This window comes from Lepus europaeus, chromosome 10 (genome assembly GCF_033115175.1).
Source record: "Lepus europaeus isolate LE1 chromosome 10, mLepTim1.pri, whole genome shotgun sequence".
NCBI classification, from domain to species: domain Eukaryota; kingdom Metazoa; phylum Chordata; class Mammalia; order Lagomorpha; family Leporidae; genus Lepus; species Lepus europaeus.
In genome coordinates, this window is record NC_084836.1 from 97,341,694 (window position 1) to 97,367,972 (window position 26,279).

Here is a 26,279-nt window from a genome sequence, read left to right on the forward strand (position 1 = left end):
CTATCCTGGTTGCCCCTCTTCCAGGCCAACTCTCTGCTATGGCCCGGGAAGACAGTGGAGGATGGCCCAAGTCCTTGGGCCCTGCACCCGCATGTGAGACCAGGAGAAGCACCTAGCTCCTGGCTTTGGATAGGCACAATGCACCAGCCGCAGTGCGCCGGCCGCAGTGGCCATTGGAGGGTGAACCAACGGCAAAAAGGAAGACCTTTCTCTCTGTCTCTCTCTCTCGCACTATCCACTCTGCCTGTCCAAAAAAAAAAAAAAAAACAGTTACACAGAGAAGGAGAGGCAGAGAGAGAAAGAGAGAGGTCTTCCATCTGCTGGTTCACTCCCCAGTTGGCCACAATGGCTGGAACTGTGCTGATCCGAAGCCGGGAACCAGAAGCTTCCTCTGGGTCTCCCAGGTGGATATAGGGGCCCAAGGACTTGGACCATCTTTACTGCTTTCCCAGGCCATAACAGAGAGCTGGATCGGAAGTGGAGCAGCCGGGACTCAAACTGGCACCCATATGGGATGCCGGCACTGCAAGCAGTGGCTTTACCCACTACACCACAGCACCTGCCCCAGGAAGGAAGTCTTTATTGCCTCAAGACTTGAAACACAGAACCATGCATCTCCTTTCTTTTTTATTCCCCACAGAAGAATTGTAGAGACTATATGCTGCAGGATTTTATTCATAGTAAAAAAATTTTAACAACATAAGTATTAGAGGAATGAAGAAATTTTCATATAATTGATTATTATGAAGAAGTTTAAATGAATAAATAAGATATAAAACAAGATGCATAAATATTTCAATATGGAAAGCCTGAAAATAGTAATGCTTAATGGAAAATCAAGTTGCAAGATGAAACGTAGAGTTTATTATAAATTAAACTACCTTAAAATATGTTACACTAGGAGCAGGCATTTGGTACAGCAGTTAAGATGCTACCTCCCGTACTGGAGTGTCTGACTTCAAGTCCCGGCTCTACTGTGGATTCTAGCTCCCTGCTAATGTGCACCCTGGGAGGTAGCACATGATGACCCATGTACTTGGGTCCCTGCCACCCACGTGGGAGGCCAGTGCCTGAGTTCCAGACCCTGGCTGTTGCAGGCATTTGGGAAGTGAACTAGTGGATAGAAGATCTCTTCTGTCTATCTTTCAAATAAAATAAAAATAAAAAATAAATACAATTTTAAAAAACAAGTTTATTTAAAAAATACATGTGGGGCCAGTGCTGTGGTGTACTGGATGAAGCCACTGCCTGTGGTGCTGGCATCCTAAAGGGCCCCAGGTTCAAGACGTGGTTACTCCATTTCCTGTCCAGCTTCCTGGTGGTGGCCTGGGAAGGCAGCAGAAGATGGCCCAAGTGCTTGGGCCACCTGCCTGAGAGACCCAGATGAAGCTCCTGGCTCAGGTTTGGACTCTCCCAGTCCTGGTTGTGTGACCATTTGGGGAGTGAGCTAGCAGATGGAAGATTTTTTTTTTTTTTTTTTTTGACAGGCAGAGTGGACAGTGAGAGAGAGACAGATCTTACTTTGCCGTTGGTTCACCCCCCCAATGGTCACCGTGGCCGGTGCACCGTGCTGATCCAAAGGCAGGAGCCAGGTGCTTCTCCTGGTCTCCCATGGGGTGCAGGACCCAAGCACTTGGGCCATCCTCCACTGCACTCCTGGGCCACAGCAGAGAGCTGGCCTGGAAGAGGAGCAACCGGGACAGAATCCGACGCCCCGACCAAGGCTAGAACCCGGTGTGCCGGCGCCGTAGGCGGAGGATTAGCCTATTGAGCTGCGGCGCTGGCCGGAAGATCTTGATATCTCCCCCCCTTCTCTCCCTCTGTAACTCTTTCAAATAAATAAACAAAACTTAAATAATTAAAAAAGAGAGAGAGATGGGGGGAGAGAGCTAGATCTTCCACCTGCTGTTTCTCTCCCCAAATGGCCTCAATAGCTAGGGCTAGGCCAGGCAGAGCTGAGAATCCCTGGGGCTCCCATATCTCGGGACTGAAGTACTTGAGCCATGCCCTGCTGCTTCCCAGTGGCTTTAGCAGGAAGCTAGAATCCGAATCTGAGCTGGGACTCCAACCAAAGCACTCCAAATGGGAGGCAGGCACCTCAAGAAATGGCTTAACGACTGTACCACACCTGCTTCTTTGGGTTCTTTATTATGTGTTCAGCAATCTTATTGAACTCTTAATTGATTTAAGAGTTCAAACTGTTGACTGAACTCTTAATTGATTACTTTCATTTACTTTTCTTTTTGAAAACGTATTTATTGATTGAGAGAGCTCCAGTCTGCTGGTTCACTCTCCAAATGCCCATGATATCTGGGACTGGGCTGGGCCCAAGCACCAGGAGCTGAGAACTCAATCTGGGTCTCTCACTTGGGTAGTGAGAACCCAGTCATGGGGCTGGCGCTGTAGGGTAGTGGGGAAAGCTGCCGGCTGCAGTGCCGGCAGATGACTTAAAAACTTTAAAATAGGCCGGCGCCGTGGCGCCAGCACCCCAGGTTCTAGTCCCGGTCAGGGCGCTGGATTCTGTCCCAGTTGCTCCTCTTCCAGCCCAGCTCTCTGCTGTGGCCTGGGAGTGCGGTGGAGGATGGCCCAGGTCCTTGGGCCCTGAACCTGCATGGGAGAGTGGGAGGAAGCACCTGGCTCCTGGCTTCGGCCACTTGAGGGATGAACCAACAGAAAAAGGAAGACCTTTCTCTCTGTTTCTCTCACTGTCTAACTCTGCCTGTCAAAAAATAAATAAATAAATAAATAAACTTTAAAATGGGGCTGGTGTCGTGGCACAGCTGGATAAGCTGCTGCTTGCAATACTGGCATCCCATATCACAGTGCCAGTTCCAGTCCCAGCTGCTCCACTTCCAGTCTAGCTCTCTTTTAATGTACCTGGGAAGGCAGCAGAAGATGGCCCAAGTGTTTGGGCCGCTGCCACCCCTGTAGGAGACCTGGATGGAGCTCTGGCTCCCAGCTTCAGTCTGATCCAGCCCTGGCAGTTGTAGCACCTATGTGGGAGACCTGGAGGAAGCTCCAGGCTCCTGGCTTCAGATCAGCCTAGCTCTGGCCAGCACAGCCATTTGGGGAGTGAACCAGTAGGTGGAAGATTTCTCTCTCACTCTGTCTCTACCTCTCTCTGTATCTCTGTCTTTCAAATAAATAAAATCTTTAAAAATTTTTTTTCTAAGTACTATTTTCCCAACAGTTCATACTTTTCCCCATTGGTCTGTAATGTCACCTCTACCATCTTCCAAGTCTCAATACTTGTGTGGGTAAGTTACTAGGGTCTCTAGTAACTGGCACTAGTGATCAATCACTTTGATCTATTTATCCCTATGTTGGTGCTCCAATGCCTTTAATATTACAGCTTTATTAAAGGTCTTGATATCTAACAGGCTAAATCTACTTTTTCTTCAAGTGAATTAGCTATTCATGGTCCTTCACTGTTCCATGCATATTTTAGAATTTGTTTGCTAAGTTCCATGAAAAAGCCTCCTTAGATTTTTGGATTATATTGAACTTACAGGGCAATTTAGGGAGATATTGGCACCTTTATGAAATTCATGAGCATAATATTTGCATTCTTTTTTTTTAAGTGACCACATTAAGTGGAGTGACCTTTTTTTTTTTTTTTAAAGATTTATTTATTTGAAAGTCAGAGTTACATACAGAGAGAAGGAGAGGCAGAGAGAGAGAGAGAGAGAGAGAGAGAGAGAGAGGGGTCTTCCATCCACTGGTTCACTCTTCAGATGGCTGCAATGGCCGGAGCTGTGCCGATACAAAGCCAGGAGCCAGGAGCCAGGAGCTTCTTCTGGGTCTCCCACATGGCTGCAGGGGCCCAAGAACTTGGGCCATCCTCTACTGCTTTCCCAGGCCATAGCAGAGAGCTGGATCAGAAGTGGAGCAACCAGGACTTGAACCGGTGCCCATAGGGATGCTGGCACTGCAGGTGGCGGCTTTACCCGCTATGGCACTGGCCCCCATTTATTTAGGCTATACAATATTCTTTCTTGATGAGCTGCATTAGGATGGCCTCTGACAAACACCTGGCATACTATTAATAACAACATGGTGGTGATTCATAGCTAATGTTACTGAATATTGTGTGTCAAGAGTTGTGCTAAAAGCATAATATGTATCATCTCACTTCTTTAACTCAGATTTTTTTTTTGACAGGCAGAGTGGACAGTGAGAGAGAGAGACAGAGAGAAAGGTCTTCCTTTTCCGTTGGCTCACCCCCCAAATGGCTGCTATGGCTGGTGCGCTGCGGTCAGTGCGTTGCAGCCGGCGTACTGCATCGATCCAAAGCCAGGAGCCAGGTGCTTCCTCCTGGTCTCCCATGCAGGTGCAAGGCCCAAGCACTTGAGCCATCCTCCACTGCACTCCCGGGCCACAGCAGAGAGCTGGACTGGAAGAGAAGCAACCGGGACAGAATCCGGCGCCCTGACCAGGACTAGAATCCTGGGTACTGGCGCTTCAGGCAGAGGATTGGCCAAGAGAGCCGCAGCACCGGCCAACTCAGATTTTTTAAAAAATTTTATTTGCTTGTTTGAAAGGCAGAGTGACACACACAGAAAGAGAGAGAGAGAATTTCCATCTGCTAGATCCCTTGCCCAATGTCTACAACCGCCAGGAGGGTCAAGCCCAAGCCAGGAGCCAGGAACTCTACCCAGGTCTCTCATGTGGGAGGCGGGAATCCAGGCATCTGCTGCCTCCCAGGAGTATTAGGAGGAAGCTAGACTGGAAGCAGACTAGACTCATTACCAGGCATAGTATGGGATATGGGTATCTCAAATGGCGGTCTAGCCCACTAAACCCACCCCTCATCTACCTCATTTAACCTTCTTAACAACTATAAGGGAGGTACCAATATCCTCATTTGGTAGATGAAGAAATTGAGGCTCAAAGGGAGGTAAAGCAAGGACTCAAATTCCAGATCTCCCTGAAGCTTTCTTGTAACTACCCATATGGGCACCGTTTGACTTGAAGAATTTACCAGGAAGTTATACAGTTAGGTAGTCTGTGTATACCTTGTACCTTTCTTCCCTCTGTTACTTAGTGCAAGATTTGATACCATTCCTTTAAAACACAGGGCTTTTTGTTTGTTTGTTTGTTTGTTTTTTTGACAGGCAGAGTAGATAGAGAGACAGAGAGAAAGATCTTCCTTTTTGCCGTTGGTTCACCTTCCAATGGCTGCTGCGGCCGGCGCATCTCGCTGTTCGGAAGCCAGGAGCCAGGTGTTCCTCCTGGTCTCCCATGCGGGTGCAGGGCCCAAGGACTTGGGCCATCCTCCACTGCCTCCCGGGCCATAGCATAGAGCTGGCCTGGAAGAGGGGCAACCGGGATAGAATCCGGCGCCCCAACTGGGACTAGAACCCGGTGTGCCGGCGCTGCAAGGCGGAGGATTAGCCTGTTAAGCCACGGCGCCGGCCCCAGCTGGTATCTTGACTACTATACCTAATACCCACCCCCTCAAATTCCCTTTTTTTAAATTCTATTTTTATTTATTTATTTATTTATTTATTTGACAGGCAGAGTTAGAGAGAGACCGAAAGAAAGGTCTTCCTTTTCCATTGGTTCACCCGCCAAATGGCCGCTACAGCCAGCGCGCTGTGCTGATCTGAAGCCAGGAGCCAGGTGCTTCCTCCCAGTCTCCCATGCAGGTGCAGGGCCCAAGCACTTGGGCCATCCTCCACTGCCTTCCCGGGCCACAGTAGAGAGCTGGCCTGGAAGAGGAGCAACCGGGACAGAATCCAGCGCCCTGACTGGGACTAGAACCTGGGGTGCCGGCGCCGCAGGCGGAGGATGAGCCTATTGAGCCTCAGCGCCGGCCCTAAATTCCTTTTTTTTTTTTTTTTTTTAAATTATTTATTTGCAAGGCAGAGCTAGAGAGAAGCAGAAGCAGAGAGAGAGAGAGAGAGGTCCTCCATCTACTAGTTCACTCCCCAGATGGTTGCAAAGGCCAGAGCTGCCCCAATCCAAAACCAGGAGCCAGGAGCCTCTTCTGGGTCTCCCACAGGGGTGCCAGGGACCCAAGGATTTGGGCCATCCTCTACTACCTTCCCAGGTCATTGCAGAGAGCCCAATCAGAAGCAGAGCAGCTGGGACTCAAACCAGGGCCGATATGAGATGCCGGCAGAGCAGGTGGTGGCCCTACCTGCTACGCCACTGCACCAGCTCCTCAATTGCTTTTTTTTCCCCCTCAAGATTTATTTATTTATTTATTTGAAAGTCAGAGTTACACCGAGAGAAGGAGAGGCAGAGAGAAAGAGAGAGGTCCTCCATCTACTGGTTCACTCCCCAGTTGGCTGCAATGGCTGGAACTGAGCCTATCCGAAGCCAGGATACAGGAGTTTCTTCTGGGTCTCCCACGCAGGTGCAGAGGCCCAAGGACTTGGGCCATCTTCTACTGCTTTCCCAGGCCATAGCAGAGAGCTAGATTGGAAGTAGAGCAGCTGGGACTCGAACAGGTGCCCCTATGAGATGCTGGCACTGCAGGCAGCAGCTTTACCTGCTATGCCACCATGCTGGCCCCTCAAATTGCTTTTTAAGGAAAATCTTGGTCCTGCCAATAGTCCTTTTCCCACCTCTGTGTGGAAGTGAGCTAGCCTCCTATTCAAGCACTCATAAGACTTCCACCTTCAGAGGTTGTCAGACCCACTAGTCAACTGTAAAAGCAGATGGACCTAGACCTGACAAGTGCAGACTTGCCCTCCTCAGCACTTAACAAATTGCAATTTCAGGGAATCTGTACAGAGACTGTTCAGCCCATCCATATTAAATTCTCTCTTTAGGGCCTGGTGCCATGGAGTAGTGAGTTAAAGCCACTGCCTACAGTGCCAGCATCCCATATAGGTGATGGTTCGAGTCCTGGCTGCTCTCTCTCTCTCTTTTTTTTTTTTAAAGATTTATTTTTGTTTATTTTAAAGACAGAGTTATGGGGAGAAGTAGAGAGAGAGAGAGAGAGAGAGGTCTTCCATCTCTGGTTCACTCCCGAAATGGCAGCTACAGCCAGAGCTGAGCTGATCTGAAGCCAAGAGCCAGGAATTTCTTCTGGGTATCCCATGTGGGCACAGGGGCCCAAGGACCTGGGCTATCTTCTACTGCTTTCCCAGGCCATAACAGAGAGCTGGTTTGGAAGTGGAGCAATCAGAACTCGAACTTGTGCCCATATGGGATGCTGGTACTGCAGGTCAGGGCCTTAACCCACTCTGCTATAGCGCCAACCCCTCTTTAAAGATTTATTTATTTGTTTGAAAGGCAGAGTTACAGAGAGGCAGAAGCAGAGAGAGAGAGAGAGAGAGAGAGAGAGAGAGAGAGAGAGAGAGGTTCTCCATCCGCTGGTTTACTCCCCAAATGGTGGCAACAGCCAGAGCTAAGCTGATCTGAAGCCAGGAGCTTCTTTCGGGACTCCCATGTATGTGTGCAGGTGCCCAAGCACTTGGGCCATCTTCTACTGCTTTCCAAGGCCATAGCAGAGAGTTGGATCCAAAGTGGAGCAGCCAGGACTCAAACCGGCATCCATATGGGATGGCACTGCAGGTGGCAGCTTTACCTGTTATGCCACAGCGCTGGCCCCTGCTCCACTTCTGATCCAGCTCCCTGGTAATGTGCCTAGGAAAATGGCAGAGGATGGCTCAAGTCCTTGGGCCCCCCTATCAACGTGGGAGATGTGGAAGAAGCTCCTGGCTTCAGCCCAGCCCAGCCCAGCCCAGTTGTAGCCATTTGAGGGTTGGGGAGTGAACCAGGAGATGGAAGTTCTCTTTTTTTCTCTACCTTTGCCTTTCAAATACATAAGTAAATCTTTAAAAAAAAAAAATCTCTCTAACACCAGCCCATGTGGCACCTCTTATCTCCTGCCTGGCATCCTTGGTGGCTGCTGCTTATCTTACTCCCAATCACCATGTGGCAGTTCTTGGCAGTTTGAATCCTCCACTGTAGCAAAAGTAAATGTTAACACACTGATAAAAATTCAGTGGAAAACCTGTGAAGATTCAGAGGACACCAGGGTGGCAGGGCCCATGTGGGAGAACCACATTTTAGTGATTCTGTCACTTCTTGAGTGGAGCCTCCAAGCAGAGTCCTGGACCATCCCCACGTTCATCATTACCACAACCAACACTGTGCTTCGCCCCACCACACATCCTCTGCCAAGCTGTTTGGCGCTAGGCAGCCTGTTAGCAAGAGCCTTCAGAAGAGACAGCTCTCTAAAGCTGACTGCTGTTTTGTCAGGTGGTAGAAATGATCAGATAGAAAATGATCATTTTTACCACCTAACAAAATTTTCAGTTCATGAGAAGATGTTCTCTTGGGTTTCAGTCTAGAACAGTTGTTTCTCCCGAGCAACTTAATATTTTATGGTATGAATATTAATTATATTTCTTCTTCATTTTGGCTGCTAAGAAGGCTCAGACTGAAATCTGTGGCCCATCTCTCAAATTCCTCTTTGCCTAAAATATTTATTTTTATGTCATAGAATGTATTATGAAAGAATCACTTTGGGACAGGATGGAGTATAAATAAATAATATCACCTCTTTTAATGGACATTCATTATCCATTGTCATTTGTAACTTTTTACTATTAGGATATTAAGATAAAAATCTTAAGTACATTTTTGGCTCTCCCCCCACATTTGATCTTAGTACAATCTTACTTTTTTATAAGGGACCCTTTATGTTTATGTTTCTTGTTGAGATTCCTATTTATGAATCTTATCCCATTCGTTTTTCTGTGCATTCCTAATACAGTCTCACATTAGAGTGCCTTGGCTTGATATCTCGCTCCAGCCTCCCACTAACTCTGATCCCAGGAGGCAGCAGGGACTGTTCAAGTGGGTTCTTCTTTTTTTTTTTTTTTCCTAAGATTTATTTATTTCAAAGGCAGAGTTATACAGAGGCAGAGACAGAGACACACAGAGAGAGGTCTTGCATCCGCTGGTTCACTCCCTAAATGGCCACAATGGCTGGAACTGGACTTACCTGAAGCAAGGAGCCAGGAGCTTCTTCCAGGTCTCCCACGTGGGTGCAAGGGCCTAAGGACTTGGGCCGTCTTTTACTGCTTTCCCAGGCTGTAGCAGAGGGGCTGGGTCAGAAGTGGAGCAGTCAGGACTTGAACCATATGGGATGCCGGCCCTGCAGGCAGTGGCTTTACCTGCTACACCATTGCGCCAGCCCCAGGAAATGCTAATTAAAACATCAGAAGATACAATTTGATACACACTAGTTAAACTGAAAAGTCTTTAAACAGTGTTGGTAGAAATGTAGATTGGTACAACTTTGGGAAACAATTTTGTATCGTAGGCATGCCATATAACAGTTACCTTTCAAATTAAGTGTCACATTAGTGGGTCCTTGTCACTTTGGGATGACAAAGCAAATATTAAGAAATTAGGACTGGGCATTTGGCCTCATGGTTAAGATACTAGTTCAGATGCTTGGATCCCATATCATGGCACCTAGGTTTGAGACCCAGCTCCATTCCTGATTTCCAACTTCCTGCTCATGTACACACTGGGAGGCAACATGTAGTGGCTCATGTCTTTGAGTCTCTGCCACCCATGTGAAATATTATATATATGTATGTATACATATGTATGCACACACAAATATATAATAGTCAATATATAATATACTGGTACACTGGTATCATATGTAGTGAATTATAATATGTTCCTGTTTGAGTAGACTAACTACTTACATTCATTATGAAACTTAGTAACATTGTGTCTTATGAAAAAAGTCAAGATACAGAAGAATGGTTATGATATTTAAAGTTGAGAAATAACTGTGTAAGGGTGTATACATATGTCATAAAGCTGTAAAGCAAGAGGTAGAGTAGGGGAGCTGGAGATTAAGAGTGGGCAAAGGGGGAAGCAGACAAGAAGCTTCAATGGTGTTGGTAAAATCTGCTTTCTTGTAAGCACTGTCGTGTTTCATAATCTACAGATGCAAAACAATATACATGTACATATTCTTATACATATATTCTTTCGTCTACTTAAAAGGTTAAGAAAGAGAAATCTTCCATTCCCAAATGCCTGCAACAGCCAGGGCTGGGCCAGACCAAAGCAGGAACCAGGAACTCCATCTGTGCTCCCTCATGATGGCAGGAGGCCCAAATACTTGGGTCATTTTCTGCTACTTTCCCAGGCACATTAGCAAGGAGCTGGGATTCAGACCAACACTCCAATATGAGATGGCAGCGTCGCAAGTGGTGCCTTAACCTGCTACACTACTACCCCAGCCCCAGCGTATATTCTTCTGTATGTGTGCAAGTACATGGAGGGGCCAGTGTTGTGACATAGCAGGTTAAGCCACTCCTAGCAACACTGGCATCCCATATGGACACGGGTTGGGGTCCCAGCTGCTCCGCTTCCCATCCAGCTCCCTGCTAGTGTGCCTGGGAAAGCAGTGGAAGATGGCCCAAGTCCTTGGGCCCCTGCACCCATATGGGAGACCTGGATAAAAATCCTGGCTCCTTGGGGCCATTTGGGGAATGAACCAGCAGATGGAGGATTGACTCTCTATCTCTCTGTCTCTCCTCTCTAACTCTGCCTTTCAAATAGATAAATAAATTGTATTTAAAAAGTTAGTTCAGCCGGCGCCACGGCTCACTAGGCTAATCCTCCGCCTTGCGGCGCCAGCACACCGGGTTCTAGTCCCAGTCAGGGCACCAGATTCTGTCCCGGTTGCCCCTCTTCCAGGCCAGCTCTCTGCTGTGGCCAGGGAGTACAGTGGAGGATGGCCCAAGTGCTTGGGTCCTGCACCCCATGGGAGACCAGGATAAGCACCTGGCTCCTGCCTTCGGATCAGCACGGTGCGCCAGCTGCAGCACACTGACCACGGCGGCCATTGGAGGGTGAACCAACGGCAAAAGGCAGACCTTTCTCTCTGTCTGTCTCTCTCTCACTGTTCACTCTGCCTGTCAAAAATTCAAAAAAAAAAAAAAAAAAGTTAGTTCAGGGGCTAGTGCTGTGGTGTAGCAGGTGAAAGCCCCTGCCTATAGCACCAGCATCCCATATGGGCGCCGGTTCTAGTCCTGGTTGCTCCACTTCTGATACAGCTCTCTGCTGTGGCCTGGAAAAGCAGTGGAGGATGGCCCAAGTGCTTGGGCCCCTGCACCCATGTGGGAGACCTGGAAGAAGCTCCTGGCTCCTGGCTTTGGATCAGCTCAGCTCTGGCCTTTGTGGTCATTTGGCAAGTGACCAGAAGATGGAAGACCTCTGTCTCTGGCTCTACCTCTTTCTGTAACTCTGTCTTTCAAATAAATCAAATAAATTTTTAAAAAATTAGTTTATGGAAATTTAAATTGAAATATGTTTGTTTTTGTTGCAAAAAAAAAAAAGCCTTGAAATCTGCGTAGTGTTTTTATAATGCACATTTTTCCATGAACTTTCTGAAGACCTCTCAAATGCATGTATTTAAAATTTTTCTACCAGAATAAACTTATCTTTTAATTCCATATTCTATGAACTTTAAAAAATATTTGTTTGAAGGCAGAGCAACAGAGAGGGAGTTAGAGACAGAGAGATCATCCATTTGCTAATTCACTCCCCAAATGGCCACAACAGCCAGGAACTCCATCTTAGTCTCCCACATGGGTGGCAAGGGCCCAAGCACTTTGGCCATCTACCACTGCCTTCCCAAGTGCATTAGCAGGAAGCTAGATTAGAAAGAGTAGCCAGGCCTTGAACTGGCACTCCAGTATGGGATGCCAGCGTTGCAAATAGCAGTGCCTTGGTACCTTTTCATGAACTTTTTGAAGTCCCCCCATGTTAAATATTTCACTAAAGGAATCTGGCATTCATTTACAACATATGTGTGAGTGTATTTTTATATCCATTATTGTACAGTTGTCTAATTTTTTTCCTTTGGTATGTTCCTAGAAGCTTACTTACCAATTTAAAATACATGTTATCCATTTACTCTCAATTATGTTTCTTTTTTTTAAAGATTTATTCACTTATTTGAAAGTCAGAATTATAGAGAGAGAAGGAGGAACAGAGAGAGAGAGAGAGATCTTTCATCCTCTGGTTCCCTCCCCAAATGGCTGTAATGGCCAGGGCCCAGGCTGAAACCAGGAGCTTCATTCTGATCTCCCTCATGTGTTCAGGGGCCCAAGCACTTGGGCCATCCTCTGCTGCTTTCCCAGATGCATTAGCAGGAAGCTGGATTGGAAGTGGAGCAGCTGTGACTCGAACCAACACCTATATGGGATGCCGGAACTGCAGGTGGCATCTTAACCCACAGCATCTTAACCCACTACACCACAGAGCTGGCCCAAATTATGTTTTTTATATGCATAAATTTTAAACTTCATGTAGCCAAATCATGATGCATGTTCAGGAAGGCCCCAAAGATTATAGGAATTACCCATCTAAAATTTCTTCTAGTTGTGTTGTTGTTCCATTTAATTCTTGAATTGATCAGGAAATTATTTTGATATAATGTGTGAAGTTGAGGTCTACCAAATTTTTGTTGCAAATGGCAAGCCAGATTGTAAGAAATTTTTTTGAAATATTTTTTTTTATTTGAAAGGCAGAGTTATAGAGAGGCAGAAGCAGAGAGAGAGAGAGAGAGAGAGAGAGAGAGAGGTCTTCCATCTGCTGGTTCACTCCCTAAATGACCACAATGCCCAGAACTAAGCTGATCAGGAGCCAGGAACTTCTTCTGGATCTCCTACTTGCGTGCAGAGGCGTAAGGACTTGGGCCATCTTCCACTGCTTTCCCAGGCCACAGCAGAGAGCTGGATCAGAAGTGGAGCAGCCAGGTCTTGAACCAGTGCCCATATGGGATGCTGGCACTGCAGGCAGTGGCTTTTCCCACTATGCCACAGTGCTGGCCCCTGTAAGAATTAAATTAAACAAAATTTAGGTGGCTGTCTCTACACTGTTGTGTGTGTGCCTGCTTGGCCAGAGTTGTGTTTTTACTGGTAGGGGATTCATGTCTAATGATTCACTGGGATGGTAAACCCTGTGTTTGCTTAAACACGGTGCAGATAAAACCCCTTAAATTATCACACTAATTGAAGAAATGAGTCACATTCTCTCTCTCTCTCTCTTTTTTTTTTTTTTGACAGGCAGAGTTAGACAGTGAGAGAGAGAGAGACGGAGAGAAAGGTCTTCCTTTTCCGTTGGTTCACCCCCCAAGTTGCCGCTAAGGCCGGTGCATTGCGCTGATCTGAAGCCAGGAGCCAGGTGCCTCCTCCTGGACTCCCATGTGGGTGCAGGGCACAAGGACCTGGGCCATCCTCCACTGCATTCCCGAGCCACAGCAGAGAGCTGGACTGGAAGAGGGGCAACCGGGACAGAATCCGGCGCCCCCACATTCTCTCTCTTATTAGGCATGTGAGGTGGGATTTTTAATCAGATAGCAAAAATTATTTTATGCACTTTTTAAAATTTTATTTAGGAGGAGAGAGAGCTCCCACCTGCTGGGTTCACTTCTCCAATGCTTATAACAGCCAGGAACCAGGATCACAATCCAGGTCTCTCACATGGGTGACCCAAATACTTGAGCCATCACCACTGCCTCCTGGAGTCTGCATTGGCAGGAAGCTCGAGTCTGGTGCTGGAACCAGGAACCAAACCCAGGCACTTCAATATGGGTCACAGGCATCTTCTCCACTAAGCTCCACTCTGCCTATGAGTAGAATTTGGAAAGTCCTTTGGTCAGCTTTGCCCTTCTCGTCCTTGTAATTTCTCAACTTCAACCTTAGGAGCAGGTATCTCCTGATTGCTGAGCCATGGGTTAAGAGCAAAGGGCAGCTACCCTTGGGGTGGACTCCTCTGGGCAGCTTTGTCTCCGATACCATTTACTACTGAGTTTCATACCCCAGTGAGTTTTGAAGACATTTTCCATTTGGCTTCATACAGGAAAGCAGTTTATCATGGCTCCAGGAATACACCTGCCCGGCTTGCTTCTGATTCTGGCATTTAAGTCATCAGGGAAACTAATGTTGTGTATGGTATGTAGACTAAGTCAGAGGGTAGCCCTGTCCTATGGCTAACATGTCTGCCAGATGGGAAAGCATAGAACAGCCGGCCAGCATCACCCAAGGAGTTTGGATCCGTTGGAGAGGCCAGCCTCCCCCTGAAGATTTGTTTCTGGTGGCTTGTGTGCTTCCCTAAAGAGTACAAAGGCTAGCAGACATTGGCCACTAGAAGAATTGGATGTCCCACGAGGTGCTTTCCCATCCTAAGATTTTCTGTTTCTCAGTTACGATGTTTTTGATTCTTTTGTTTTTGTTTTAATAAGAAAATGTGACTTCATCGACAAGTGTTAAATGAGATGCCCAGCACCACGTTGGGTATTTCTGTGTGACCCTTTGCAATCTCAACCTTCTGTTCTTTCTCTGAGCTCAGCCACTTTTGATCCCCCTTTCCCGTGTGGAGCCCCCTGCAGGGCAAATAAGCCTTCCCTTCATTGGGTCCTTGGAATGACTGTCAGTCAGACAACTGGTGGTCTGTGGCAACCTGCCAAGCCTGCAACTCCATCACCTTTCAGTGACTGATTTTTTTCCCGGCATCATATGTTGGCTACAAGGAGAATGAATGTAGCCTGACAGTCTGTAGGGCTTAAAGGTTTTGTTGCCATCCTGTTTTATTCTCTTTTCTTGGGAATTGACTCTTTAAAGTTTGGAAGTGAATTTTAACTTGTCTGTCTAATACCAAGTTTTATTTTTTATTGAAGGCTGTTTCTGATGCTTGGAAGCTATCCTGTCAGCTGCAAAGATGGTAATAAACCTTTGTCTCCCACAGTTCAGACCAAGAATCCACTGCAACAAGGTAAACAAAACAAATATATACACATAAACGTACAGTCTGTATTTGTCCATGCTTTTCCCTGTTTTCTGCTGTGGATATGTGGACTTGAGTCAGGCATCCTGGGCCCTCACTGTTTGTGATCCCTGCAGCTGGTATCTCAGCAAGCCTGGGCCAGGCTCACTTCTAGAACAGAGAGCCCTGGTGGGAGGCGAGCCCTGGCTCATTTTGTGCCAAGTCTTCTTTCCTCTAAGATGATCAATTTCAGTTCCACCCAGGGTCAGAGCACAGATAGAAATACTGTCTTCCCCCAGTTCTTCTTGCTAGAAATAAGGGCTTGTGCTTGTTCTTTGGATTCCTTGTTGCTTATTCTTTGAATTAAACACCCTCCCCTTTTGTGCAAAGAAACGTATCTAATTTACAGAGCAGAGCAGGGGACCAAGGAGACACTGACGCCCTTCTCCCATTTGGAGTTCTGCACACAGCGTACTGTTTCAAGTTCCCAGATGGTTAGGCCCACTCCTGCAGATAGAGATATCTTAAAATTGCTGTTGGTTGTAACAAGTACTAGCATTACTGAAAGAAGGAATTACTTATAACCTACACCCCCAGCACATCCACTGTTCTCAGTTTATCGTGGTTTCTCCATGATCCTTGTCCTTTACACACTTTTTTTCTAATCAAATTTCTTTTCCTAGACTTATAAGAAGCTTGTTTTATTATATTTATATATTATAACAGTTTCCTAGGGAAACTGTTAATAGTGGTAGAGTCCAAATATAAAAATGAGAATTTAAATGAACATTTTTGTTTATCCCTTAATCTGCATTTTTTTATCCTCTCAAATTAAAAAGCCACTAATATTTATATGCCCCCTTTTCACCGAGATGTCATTTTGAAGGGACTTTTGATTGGGTTGGGCAGAGACATGCTTGTCCTCAGTCTTTGACCTGATCTTGGGTGCTTGCCCCCCCCTCCAAAAAAAAAAAAAAACTGGGGGCAATTCAGTCCATAGGAAGTTCTTAAATGAGGAACTTCAGACTGTTTAAAGAGCTTTCTTAGAAGTGACAGATTCTTAAGAACTAGTTCCCCTCATTTGGATCAATGTATCTCATGTTTGTCATTCAACGTAGATATCAGCTGATGGTTATGAAGTAGAAAATCTCATCTCTGAAGACCCCACAAAGAGAAACCATGGCTTTAGGACAGAGTATTTCATTAAGCCACCAGTCTACGTGACAGTGTCCTTTCCCTTTAATGTGGAAATCTGTAGGATTAACATAGATGTCACAGCTGGGGGCGGTCAGAACGTCACAGGCCTGGAAGTGTACACATCCGCCTTAGCCAGCAGAGCATCTTGGAGTACGCCTGAGTGCCAGACCCTGGGCCCAGCTGAGCCACCTGTCCCGGACAAGGAGGCCTTCACTTTGGTAGGCAAAGTCGTACTGAAACACCAGAGCCAAGTGGTGTTTAGCCACAGGGGCTTCAAGGCCAGGCCACCTTTTGGACCAGTGGAAGTCACACTCCTCTCCCCTGCTGTTGTGGCACAGGAGCTCTGGAATAAAGGGACTCTTTCCCTTAGCCACGTGGCCCACCTCAAGATCTGCATCACCCACACGACAGGTGGCGGTGTCCCTTGCATCAAACGGTTGGAAGTGTGGGGTCAGCCGGCCAAGACCTGCTCTCAGGAGGTGATAGACAGCATCCTGCTGGTTGCCTCAGAGAGCCTGCCGCAGGACCTGGCTCCTCAGGCCCCAGCCTTGCCCATGGAGAGTGACTGTGACCCCGGGGGGCAGTTGGAGGGCCAGGAGGCCCCCTCCAGCCTGCAGGAGCTGGCTGAGGGAATTCAGGATGTGCCTGAGGAGTTCCTGGATCCTATCACCCTGGAGATCATGCCTTGCCCCATGCTGCTGCCCTCGGGTAAGGTCATCGACCAGAGCACGCTGGAGAAGTGTAACCGCAGTGAAGCCGCGTGGGGCCGAGTGCCCAGCGACCCTTTCACGGGAGTAGCCTTCACTGCACACTCCCAACCCCTGCCTCACCCCTCCCTGAAGGCCCGGATCGACCACTTCCTGCTCCAGCACTCCATCCCTGGCTGCCACCTGCTTGGGAGAGCACAGACTGCATTAGCAGTGACCCCTTCTTCCATTGCTCTGCCCTCTCGGAAGCGGAAGATGGAACTGGCTGAACACGCCCCAGATAGTAGCCTTGGTGTCAGTGCTTCCTGTTTTTCTACCACAAGCCCTCCGGTCTTACCCACTACCTCAGAGCACACCGCTAAGAAAATGAAAGCCAGCAGTGAGCTCGGCTTCACGCACATGGACTGCTCAACAGGTAATTCGCCACCCTGTGTCTGTGGCCCTTTGCCATCCCTGCTCTTGCCAGTGCCGCCGCCCAGCACCACTGCCCTCTGCCTTATGCTTGCCAGCTGAAATTCCTCTGACTGGTGCCCAGGCCTCCTGCTCCTCTCTCCTCAGCATGCGGTCCCACAGCTCTGTCCTTGGCGGGCCCTGCAGGGTTAGCATGTTCTCACCTGAGCAGGCTTCAGTCTGCATGTTTGCTCCTCCACCCAGTGATCCACACTGGCTGTTGTGCCTTCCTTGGGCTCCCTTCATGTGCCCTGGCCAGGTCAACAGTTCTTACTTGCCTTGAAGCCTCTGGTCAGAGCTGCTGGAGAGACATCGATCCTTCAAAGCAGACCATTTGGGACACCTGCATCCCATATCAGATTGCTGGTTCCAGTCCTGGCTGCTCAGCACTTCAGATCCCGCTTCCTCTTAATGCATCTGGGAGGCAGCAGATCATGGCCTAAGTACTTGAGCCCCTGCCACCCACACGGGAGACCCAGACTGGCTCCCTGGCTTCCGGCTACAGCTTGCTGTTGTAGGCATTTTGGGAGTGAATCAGCAGATGGAAGATTCTCTCTCTCTCTCTCTCTCTCTCTCTCTCTCTCTCTCTTCTCTCTTCTCTCTTCTCTCTTCTCTCTTCTCTCACTCTCTCTGTCACTCTGATAAATAAGTCTTTGAAATAAATAAAAATCTAAAAAAAGAAAACTTAGAGAATAGAGCAAAATCAGTAAACTGCACTATAAAAGTGATACAAAGGTTAGTGATTTTTTGGAATATAAGAAATAGGTAAGAGTTTTAGTTTCATAAAAGAAACTGCTATTTTAACTAAGTTTAGTACAGATTTTTCAAAAGCAATCTAGTCATATAGCTTAAACGTTATACATACATACACACATGCACAGTTTGTATGATTATCCTGTGGGTTTTTTTCTCCAAATTTTATTTATTTATTGGAGAGGCAGATAGAGAACTCTCATCTGCCTCTGACATTCTGATTCATCCCTCAGATGCCTGCAGTGGTCAGAGCTGGGAACCCCATCTAGGTCTCCCACATGGATAGAAGAGACTGAATTACCTGGGCTATTCCTATTGCTTCTCAGGGCACACATTCGCAGGAACCTGGGGTCAAGTGTCAGAGCCAGGTATCAAACCCAGACACTCTGGTGAGAAATGCCAGTGTCTTTTTCTTTCTTTCTTTCTTCTTTTTTTAAGCAGAAAAGAAAGCCAGAGACAGATAGCTCCCATTCACTGGCTCACTCCCCAAATGCCAGCAACAGCTAGGGCTGAGCCAGACCAGAGCCAGCAGCCAGGAGCTCAGTCCAGGTCTGCCACATGGTTGACAGGGATCCAACTACTTAAGGCATCACCTGCCTTTGCCTTTGAGAATGTGAAATAACAGGAGCAGAGTCAGTACTTGAACCTAAGCACTCACATATGGATGTGGGTATCCAAAGTGGCTTTTTTTTTTTTAAGATCTATTTTATTCATTTGAAAGGCAGAGCTAGAAAAAGACCACAGAGAAAGAGATCTTCCATCTACTGGTTCGCTCCCCAAATGACACAGTGACCAGGGTTGGGTCACAGTGAAGCCAGGAGCCAAGAATTCCACCCATGTGAGTGGCAGGGGCCCATGCACTGGGGTCATCTACCACTGCTTTCCCAGGTGCATTCACAGGTAGCTGGATCAGAAGTGGAGCAGCTGGAGCTGGAACCAGCACTCATATGGGTTTTGCAGCTGGCTTCATAACTTGCTGCACCACCAGACCAGCCCCCCAAAGCCTCTTACCCTCTACACCAAATGCATGCTCCAGGATGCAGTGTCTTAACTGCTAGACCAGATGTCCATCCCTGTTTGCTAGTGTTTTATTTAGGATCTTTGCATTCATTAATGAGCTTGGACTATGGTTATGTGTATGTGTGCTATCTTTGTTTTAGTATCAATGGAGTATGGAAAATTTTCTTTGCATACTCCTTTCATTCCAATACCGTGGAACAGTTTAATAGTATTAGAATCATCTAATCTGTATGCTTTCAATAGAGTTCCCTGGAGACTATGAGTACATGGTGCTCCTGGAAGATAGCTCTTTGACAACTTTCTTTTCTTGCTCTAAATACTATGCAAATAGTATGCTTAATGGTTACAGCTGTGTCTTTGCTCCTGAGAGTAAATTTCAGTTAACATGATCCCCAGAAACTCCTGGAAGCATCAGAGATGTGATGGGGTGAGACAAGGAGTGGTCCACAGACCCCAATATCTGCTTGTGGGGGTCTCATGGTGTTGGCTTTGGCACATGGTGATATGGGACCATACAAACTAGTGCTTCTTCAAGGCCCTTTGCCTTGACAAAATGTTCCACTCCCCTCTTTGGGAAAATCTTGAAAATTCTGCTACCAGACAAGTCCCTGGGGCCTTTGTTGGATACCTGTCCTCGTCCCCTTTAGCCTCACCCTCATCTCGTGGCTTGGCTTCCTGCCTGTCGACCACACTGGGGGTTTCCCTGGATCATGGAGTGATCAGAGTGAGGTCCTAGCTATTCCACTTGGTACAGCTGCTGTGGTTTTTGTTTTTGTTTTTTTTTTAACAGGACACAAACCGTTTGAGCACACAGGCAAGCAGCCCTGCAAAGTCGGGCCTCAGAGGGAGGAGGCAGGAAGAGAAGACTGAGAGGTCGCTGGGGAGGGAAGCGGAGGCCTGGAGCTGGTTACAGAGCTGGCGTTTGCTTGCCTCTCATTTCCTTGGCCAGCAGGGAAGCCTTTTGAAAGGCAGGTGCAGTGCTGCAGTAGAGCCACGAGATGGCCCACACCTGCCCCTCAGTGTTCCCCGGGGCAAGGAAGGCTGAGTAGGGCAGGCGGGCTGGGGGGAGCTGGCCAGGTTCCCGGGCTGTGACTCCTGTGTTCTGTCGTCACAGTCCGGCAGAAGACAGCGGGAAGAAGTCTCCACACTTATGTGTAAGAGGAGGCAGAAGTGCCATCTTCGTGGTCCTGAAAACACTTATTCTTTTGCTGAGCTTCGCTCTGGATGTTGTCATCTGTGCCTTTCTCAACAGGTCCTGTGTCCCATGAGCAGAAGCTGTCACAAAGCTTGGAAATTGCCTTGACGTCCACCCTTGGCACCATGCCTTCCTTCACAGCCCGGTTGACCAAGGGGCAGCTCCAGCACCTGGGCACAAGAGGGAGCAGTGCTTCTGGGAGGCCAGGCTCCAACTCAGGTAACGGGCCCCTTGTAGAGGTTCACCTATGAGGAAGGGAACCTTCCGACCCATGTATGACATGCAGGACACACCTGATGCTGTCAGTTTGCTTCCCGTTTGGCCCACAGGAGGCACCCAGGCCAGTCCACTCTCTCACTTGGCATAGCATTCTGGGATGTTGAGGCAGAGGGCATGCTTTAGGGGATGCTGTGTTCTCTGGGGCGCTCAGCACAAGGACCCAAATTGCAGTTCTTGGCACCCGGTCCCTCTGTGTCAATGTCAGACCTGTTCATGTGGATTGAGCACAGGCCATGTAAGGTGCCATACTAGGCCCTGAGAGTAAAGAGACACTGTCCTGACCATTGAGAGGCTTCCAAAGACAGGACAGGAAGACCTGGGGGTACAAGAAGGGAAAAGCAAAGGAATAGGCAGTTGGGGAGGGCTTCCTGGATGAGGTGTGATGAGCCCCACCTCATGGTAAGGGCATTCTAGGCAGAGCACAGGTCGGCCCAACAGCAGCCGGGTGTGTGCAGAAGAAAAGGGATTTGAAGTTGCTGGACCCTAAAGGATGAGCATGTGGGTGAAGGTTTGGGGGGGAGGGTTCCAGACTGTCTCAGAAGGCATTGAGATGGTCCCAGAAGGTGGTATAAAGCAGAGGCCTGGGGCCAGGTTGTGCGGTGTCGCCCCAGGGGAGGAGGTGTGCTAAGTGACCAGGATGACAGCAGTGACAGAATGCAGGGGAGGGGCGGGCTTCAGAGCATTGCCAAAGGAGACTGGGTTGACCTGTCCGTGACAGCTAGACTGGAGAAGCGGACCACAGGGAAGATGGGTGAGCCTCTCTCCCGAGGGCACAGATGCAGCTCGGGGAGGCAGAGGTGACGGGAGCTGCCTGCTGTGACCTTCATTCAGGACACCCTGTGGGACTTGGGGGAGGAGGCAGAGCTTGCCCAGCAGGCGAGAGGGAAGCGGCACACAGACCTGTCCCTCTGCGACCTCCCTTCCACCCTGGACCATTTGCTGCCTTCTCCTTTTCTTGTTGCATCTCCCTTGCAGTTTCTGTTGTCGGGCAGCCCATCTCAGGGAAAAGTGGCTTTGCTAGGAGAGCAGGAAGAGCCCAGGCATGCCCGGTGCTCTCCCAGCAGTCATGGGAGTTCTGAGATTCACGGGAGTTGAAAGAATACCTAGAGGGGCCCCCAGGCTCCCCGCCGCCCTCTCTTCCCAGATCTCCAGGGGCGGGCTGGGGGGTGAAGCTGCGGACACCTGGGCATAGTCTTCCCTAACCCTGGCCTCTCTCCCTCCCTGATGTACCAGAGCAGCCTGGGAGCATTCCAGGCCCCAAGTGTGCCTCCTGCGACAGCGTGTTTTCTCCCTACTTCAAAAAGGAGCCCGTGTACCAGCTTCCCTGTGGCCATCTCCTGTGCCGCCCCTGCCTGGGTGAGAAGCAGCGCTCCCTGCCCATGACGTGCATGGCCTGCCAGCGGCCATTCGCCAGCCAGGACGTGCTACGGGTCCACTTCTGAGCGACTGCCTCAAGCGGAAGACCTATTCCCAGCCGGAGCTGAGAGAGAGGAGCCCCAGGTCATGGCTCCCTGAGCCGGGCCAGGTTCCAGGCTTAGAGCGGCCTTTTCTCCCCCAGGGGGCTTTCCTCTATCACCTCACAGTTGTAGCACACCAAGTGAGGGGCCGGGCAGGGCCCTCCACTCCCGCTCAAGTGGCAATAGGATAACAAAGCCATAGGCTGGGCCCGGAGGGCTTGGCCCGCCCTCCTGTGCCTCCCAAGAGCCCAGGGCCTGCTGGAGCCAGGCCCACCCTGGCAGGAGCTCCCCTGCTCAGAGCCCCCAGGTTGTGTTCAGTGCCCTCACACAGTGGGGCTCCGCCTGCAGGGTCGCCCAGAGCGGGCCTGGAGCATGGGCTGTGTAGAGCCTGACGCAGCCCCCAAGGACAGATGCTCCAAGCCTTAATAAAGTGATGGTGACGTCCGCTGTGGGCTCCCTCCTGGCAGAGCACTTGTTTGTGTCGTCACATTCTGTCCCCCTCACTCCCCGCATCACATGGGAAGAAAGAACTGTCACAGGGCAGCCACCTGTCAGGCGGTGATTCATGGAAAACTCGAGCTCTGAGATCTGTCCTGTGTGTGAGGGCCCAGAATCGGGTTTGCAGGTGGGTGGGTGCGGTTGGCCGGAGGCAGGGGCCCCGCCTCCCTCTGGCCCAGCACCCGCTAAGCTGGGCCTCTAAGGGGATGTGTGTAGCCATTGCAGGGAAAATACTTGTTCTTAGGCTACATTTTTTTTTTCCAGTTTAGCTTTAGGGAGCCCCAGATGGAAAGTATGTATCTTGACAGCTCTGTTGGCTGTCACGTGGATCGTGGATCATAGTCACAGTAGCCTGTCAGGAAATGGACCCTGCTCCTCCAGCGCCTTCCAAGCACGTTTGAGAAGGAGCAGTCCAGAGATGTCTTGTTTCATGCTTGAACCCACCAGCAGGCCCTGTGGACAGGACAGGCCAAGGGCCGCACATCCTGCTCCCTGCAGGCCCTCTGGGGCTCCAGTCCAGACCCCAGAATTTACAGATCTGGTGTTGGCCTAGGGACTGCAGTTTTAGATTCCATGGCACTTGACTTGTGCACAGAGCTGGCTGCGGAGAGGTGACACCCTTCTCCCTACACTCCCAGTGGGGCCCTCACCTGAGACCCGGGCTCTGCACCGTGCCCTTTGACTTCCACTGTCTGTGCCAGTGTGAACTTGCCCTACCTCCTCATGTGCTGTGTTCTTGGAAAGGCCTCAGCAGCCGTGGGCTCAGGCTAACAGCTCACTTTGCACCCAGCAGCTGGCTGTCCTCAGAGCGCTCTGATGCTGGGCCCCTTCTCTGTGCAGGATGACCTGCCTACCTACCTGGGAGCCCCAGCGCCGCCTGCAGGGGCCTGGGGACCTGGTTTCTGTCAGGGCTCAGCTCCCCAGGCAGCTGTGGTGGGAAGGCAGGCATGGGAGCCACAGGGGCAAGCAAGCCCTGTCCTGGGCCCAGGGGGAGCCACCCCACAAATCCTGGAGATGTGTCTATCATCAGACCAGAAGGAAGCAGTCTTTTCAGCCCCCTTGCCAGACACGCTAAGCCCTGTCGGGCTGTTTCTCCCTAGAAAACAAGAACAGAGCTCTTGCTGCCAGCCGGCCCCAGGGGCAGTTTATTTCTCACTGGAGCCTGAGGCCAGACACAAAGTGGCTTCCCAGGAAACCCACAGAGTTCAACTCCATTGGCCAGGACCCCGCAGCCTTGCCGCATCCCCGCTGCCCTCCAGAGAGCCTCTGCCCGCTCGCCTGTCCACAGGGTCTGCGGGCCCCGCATCTCTTCCCCTCCCTGAGCTATGTACTCTGAGGAGGCACGAAGTCCCCTGGGGGCTTGCAGCTCCAGGGCCCTCTGGGAGCAGGAGGCAAGACTTTGTCACAGCTTGGTGAGGCGAGGGGGCGCCAGTCTCCAGATCCCCACTCTCCCAGTCCTGGTCTTCTGCCCCGTGGGGCCATGACATCATTTGCAGGGGCTGAGCCATGGCAGCTGCCGTCACCGTTGCCCCTTCAGCCAATGCACAGGGAGAACCAAGTTCTGAACAGAATTAGTCCTGGAGGTAGAAGAAGTAGAAGAACCAAATCGCCAGGAAGAAGAGGAGCAGCTGTTCGGTGCTCACCGAGTATCCAGTCTGTCTGCAGCTGGGCGGCCGGGCCCTGCAGCCTCTGGGTGCTGGGGCTGGGTAGGTCCCCCTAGCCCCACACCTGTCCTGCTTCTTCCTGTGGGTCTCCAGCTTGAGGCCACTCAGCTGTTGGGCTCTTTCCCATTCACCAGAAATGGGTCCCTCTGACGCCTGGCTGCTGGAAGTAGGTCTGCAGACAAAGAGACCTGCCCCTGGAGGGAACCGCCCACGCTCCTGCTGCTCAGCCTCCCCCTGTGGCATTGTGACAGTGGGCTGCCTGCCATTGTGATGGTGGTGGGCGGGGGAGGGAGCTGCTGCGCGCGGCCCCTCCCTCAGATCCCCTGTAGGCAGTCTGTAAGCAGGCCCCAGCCTGCAGCTGCCCCTGCTGTCCCCTCACCTGGCCTCACAGCCCACTGCACAGTGGCATCTGCCAGTTCTGGGTTGGAAGGGGAGTGGCTGGGCTGAGAGTCTGCCCAAAGCTGCACTGGCCAGTGTGGTGGGTTCTAGCCACATTTAACTACTTAAATAAATAAAACAAAACAGTTCCTTGGTCTCGCCAGCCACATTTCACATACTTGATGGCTGCATGTGGCTAGTGCCTGCTGTACTGGACATCCTGATAGAGACCATTACAGAAAGCTGGGCAGTGCTGGGCCAAAACATGACCTGTGAGAGCCTGGCTCTGGCTGTCGCCTTCCTTCTCATGCACCTATGCCCTGGGAGAGGCAGGAAGCACCCACACACTGGGGTGGAGAGCAGGGTAGTGAGGGAGAATCACATGGGCCTGACCTTTGTCCCCGATCCCTACACTGGGCGCCAGCTGTGACGCTCTCCCTCCCCGGAAGGCTCCGTCTGCCACTCAGCAAAGGCCCAGAGAGGCGACAGGATCTCCAGAGCAGCACAGGGAGAGATGAGGACAGAGAACCAAGAGGAGTCTGCTGGTGGCTTCGCGTCTTCCACCGAGGTTGGCATCAGTAACAGGACACCACCCAAAACCACAGTGCTTCCCTTAACATTTCCCAGACATTGCCCTTGCCATTGGACATGACTGTCAGCTCCTGAGCAGAATAAGCCAGGGGAACCCTGGAAAAGAGTGGTCCGGGGGCCTGTGTTGTACACAGTGGGTTGAGCCACTGCCTGGAATGCCTGCAGCCCATATCAGAGTGCCAGTTCCAGTTCAGGTCGGGAAGGGGGAGAGCTAATCCATGGTTACACAGACAGATCGACAAAATAAAAATGCAGATCAGGCCCAGCAGCATAAAGAAATTGAATACATTATAAAGCAGCGTTGCAAATGGATGGGGAAAATGGGTCTTTCAGCAGGTGGTTCCTGGAGTCACTGGGAGAACAGAACCAGGTAACACCAGAGGAAAATGGAAACAAGAGAATTCCTGTATAATCTGGGGGTGAGAAAACTTTGGTAACTGATTCAAAATTCAGACATGGGAAGGGAAAGACTGGAAAATTGGACTGCTTGAGAGAAAAATTCTTACGCATCATCCTATATGCGCACCCGTGTGTGTTGTGGCTGCTTCACTCCTAACCCAGCTCCCTGCTAATGTACCTGGGAAGGCAGTGGAAGATGGCCCAAGTGCTTGGGCCCCTGAAACCTAGGTGGGAGACCTGGATGAAGTTCCAGGATTCTGACTTCAGCCTGGTCCAGCCCTGGCTGTTTGGTCCATTTGGGAAGTGAACCAGCAGATGGAAGATCTCCCTGTGTCTTTCTCTGACACTTTGCCTTTCAAATAAATAAAAATAAATCTTAAAAAAAAATTACAAGGGATTGGCGCTGTGGTGTAGCAGGTAATAAAGCTGCCACCTGCAGTGCCAGCATCCCATATGGGCACTGGTTCGAGTCCCAGCTGCTCCACTTCCGATCCAGCTCTCTGCTAAGGCCTGGGAAAGCAGAAGTTGGCCCAAGTCCTTGGGCCCCTGAACCCTCATGGGAGACCTGGAAGAAGCCTCTGACTCCTTGCTTCGGATCAACAGCTCTGGTCATTTGGGGAGTGAACCAGCAGATCAAAGACTTCACTCTCTCTGCCACTGCCTCTCTGTAACTCTGCCTTTGAAATAAATAAATAAAATTTAAAAAAAAAATACAAGCTAGGAAAATATATGTGACTTGTATTACAATGATTAATAATATATAGCTTCTAAAAATAAGAGATTCCCAAAGAAATGCAAGTGACTTTTAAACATTTTTTTGAAATGCTCAACCTCACTGTATGAAATACAAAGGACTATAAGGACTATGAAACACTATTTCGTGGCTAGCGGATTGGCAAGAGATCTCTTTGGCCTCAGTCTTGAGGCG

General features: G+C 49.7%; 1 protein-coding gene across 1 annotated transcript; it reads left to right on the forward strand.

Moving 5' to 3' along the window:
* The first annotated feature begins 13,264 nt into the window (after nucleotides 1-13,264).
* Nucleotides 13,265-26,023, forward strand: UBOX5 (U-box domain containing 5). Its single transcript, XM_062203943.1, has 5 exons — nucleotides 13,265-13,337; nucleotides 14,678-14,772; nucleotides 15,882-17,082; nucleotides 20,143-20,304; nucleotides 21,598-26,023. The coding sequence occupies exons 2-5, from the start codon at nucleotides 14,719-14,721 to the stop codon at nucleotides 21,804-21,806; spliced, it is 1,626 nt and encodes a 541-aa protein (XP_062059927.1). The 5' UTR covers nucleotides 13,265-13,337; nucleotides 14,678-14,718; the 3' UTR covers nucleotides 21,807-26,023.
* The last annotated feature ends 256 nt before the right edge of the window (nucleotides 26,024-26,279 follow it).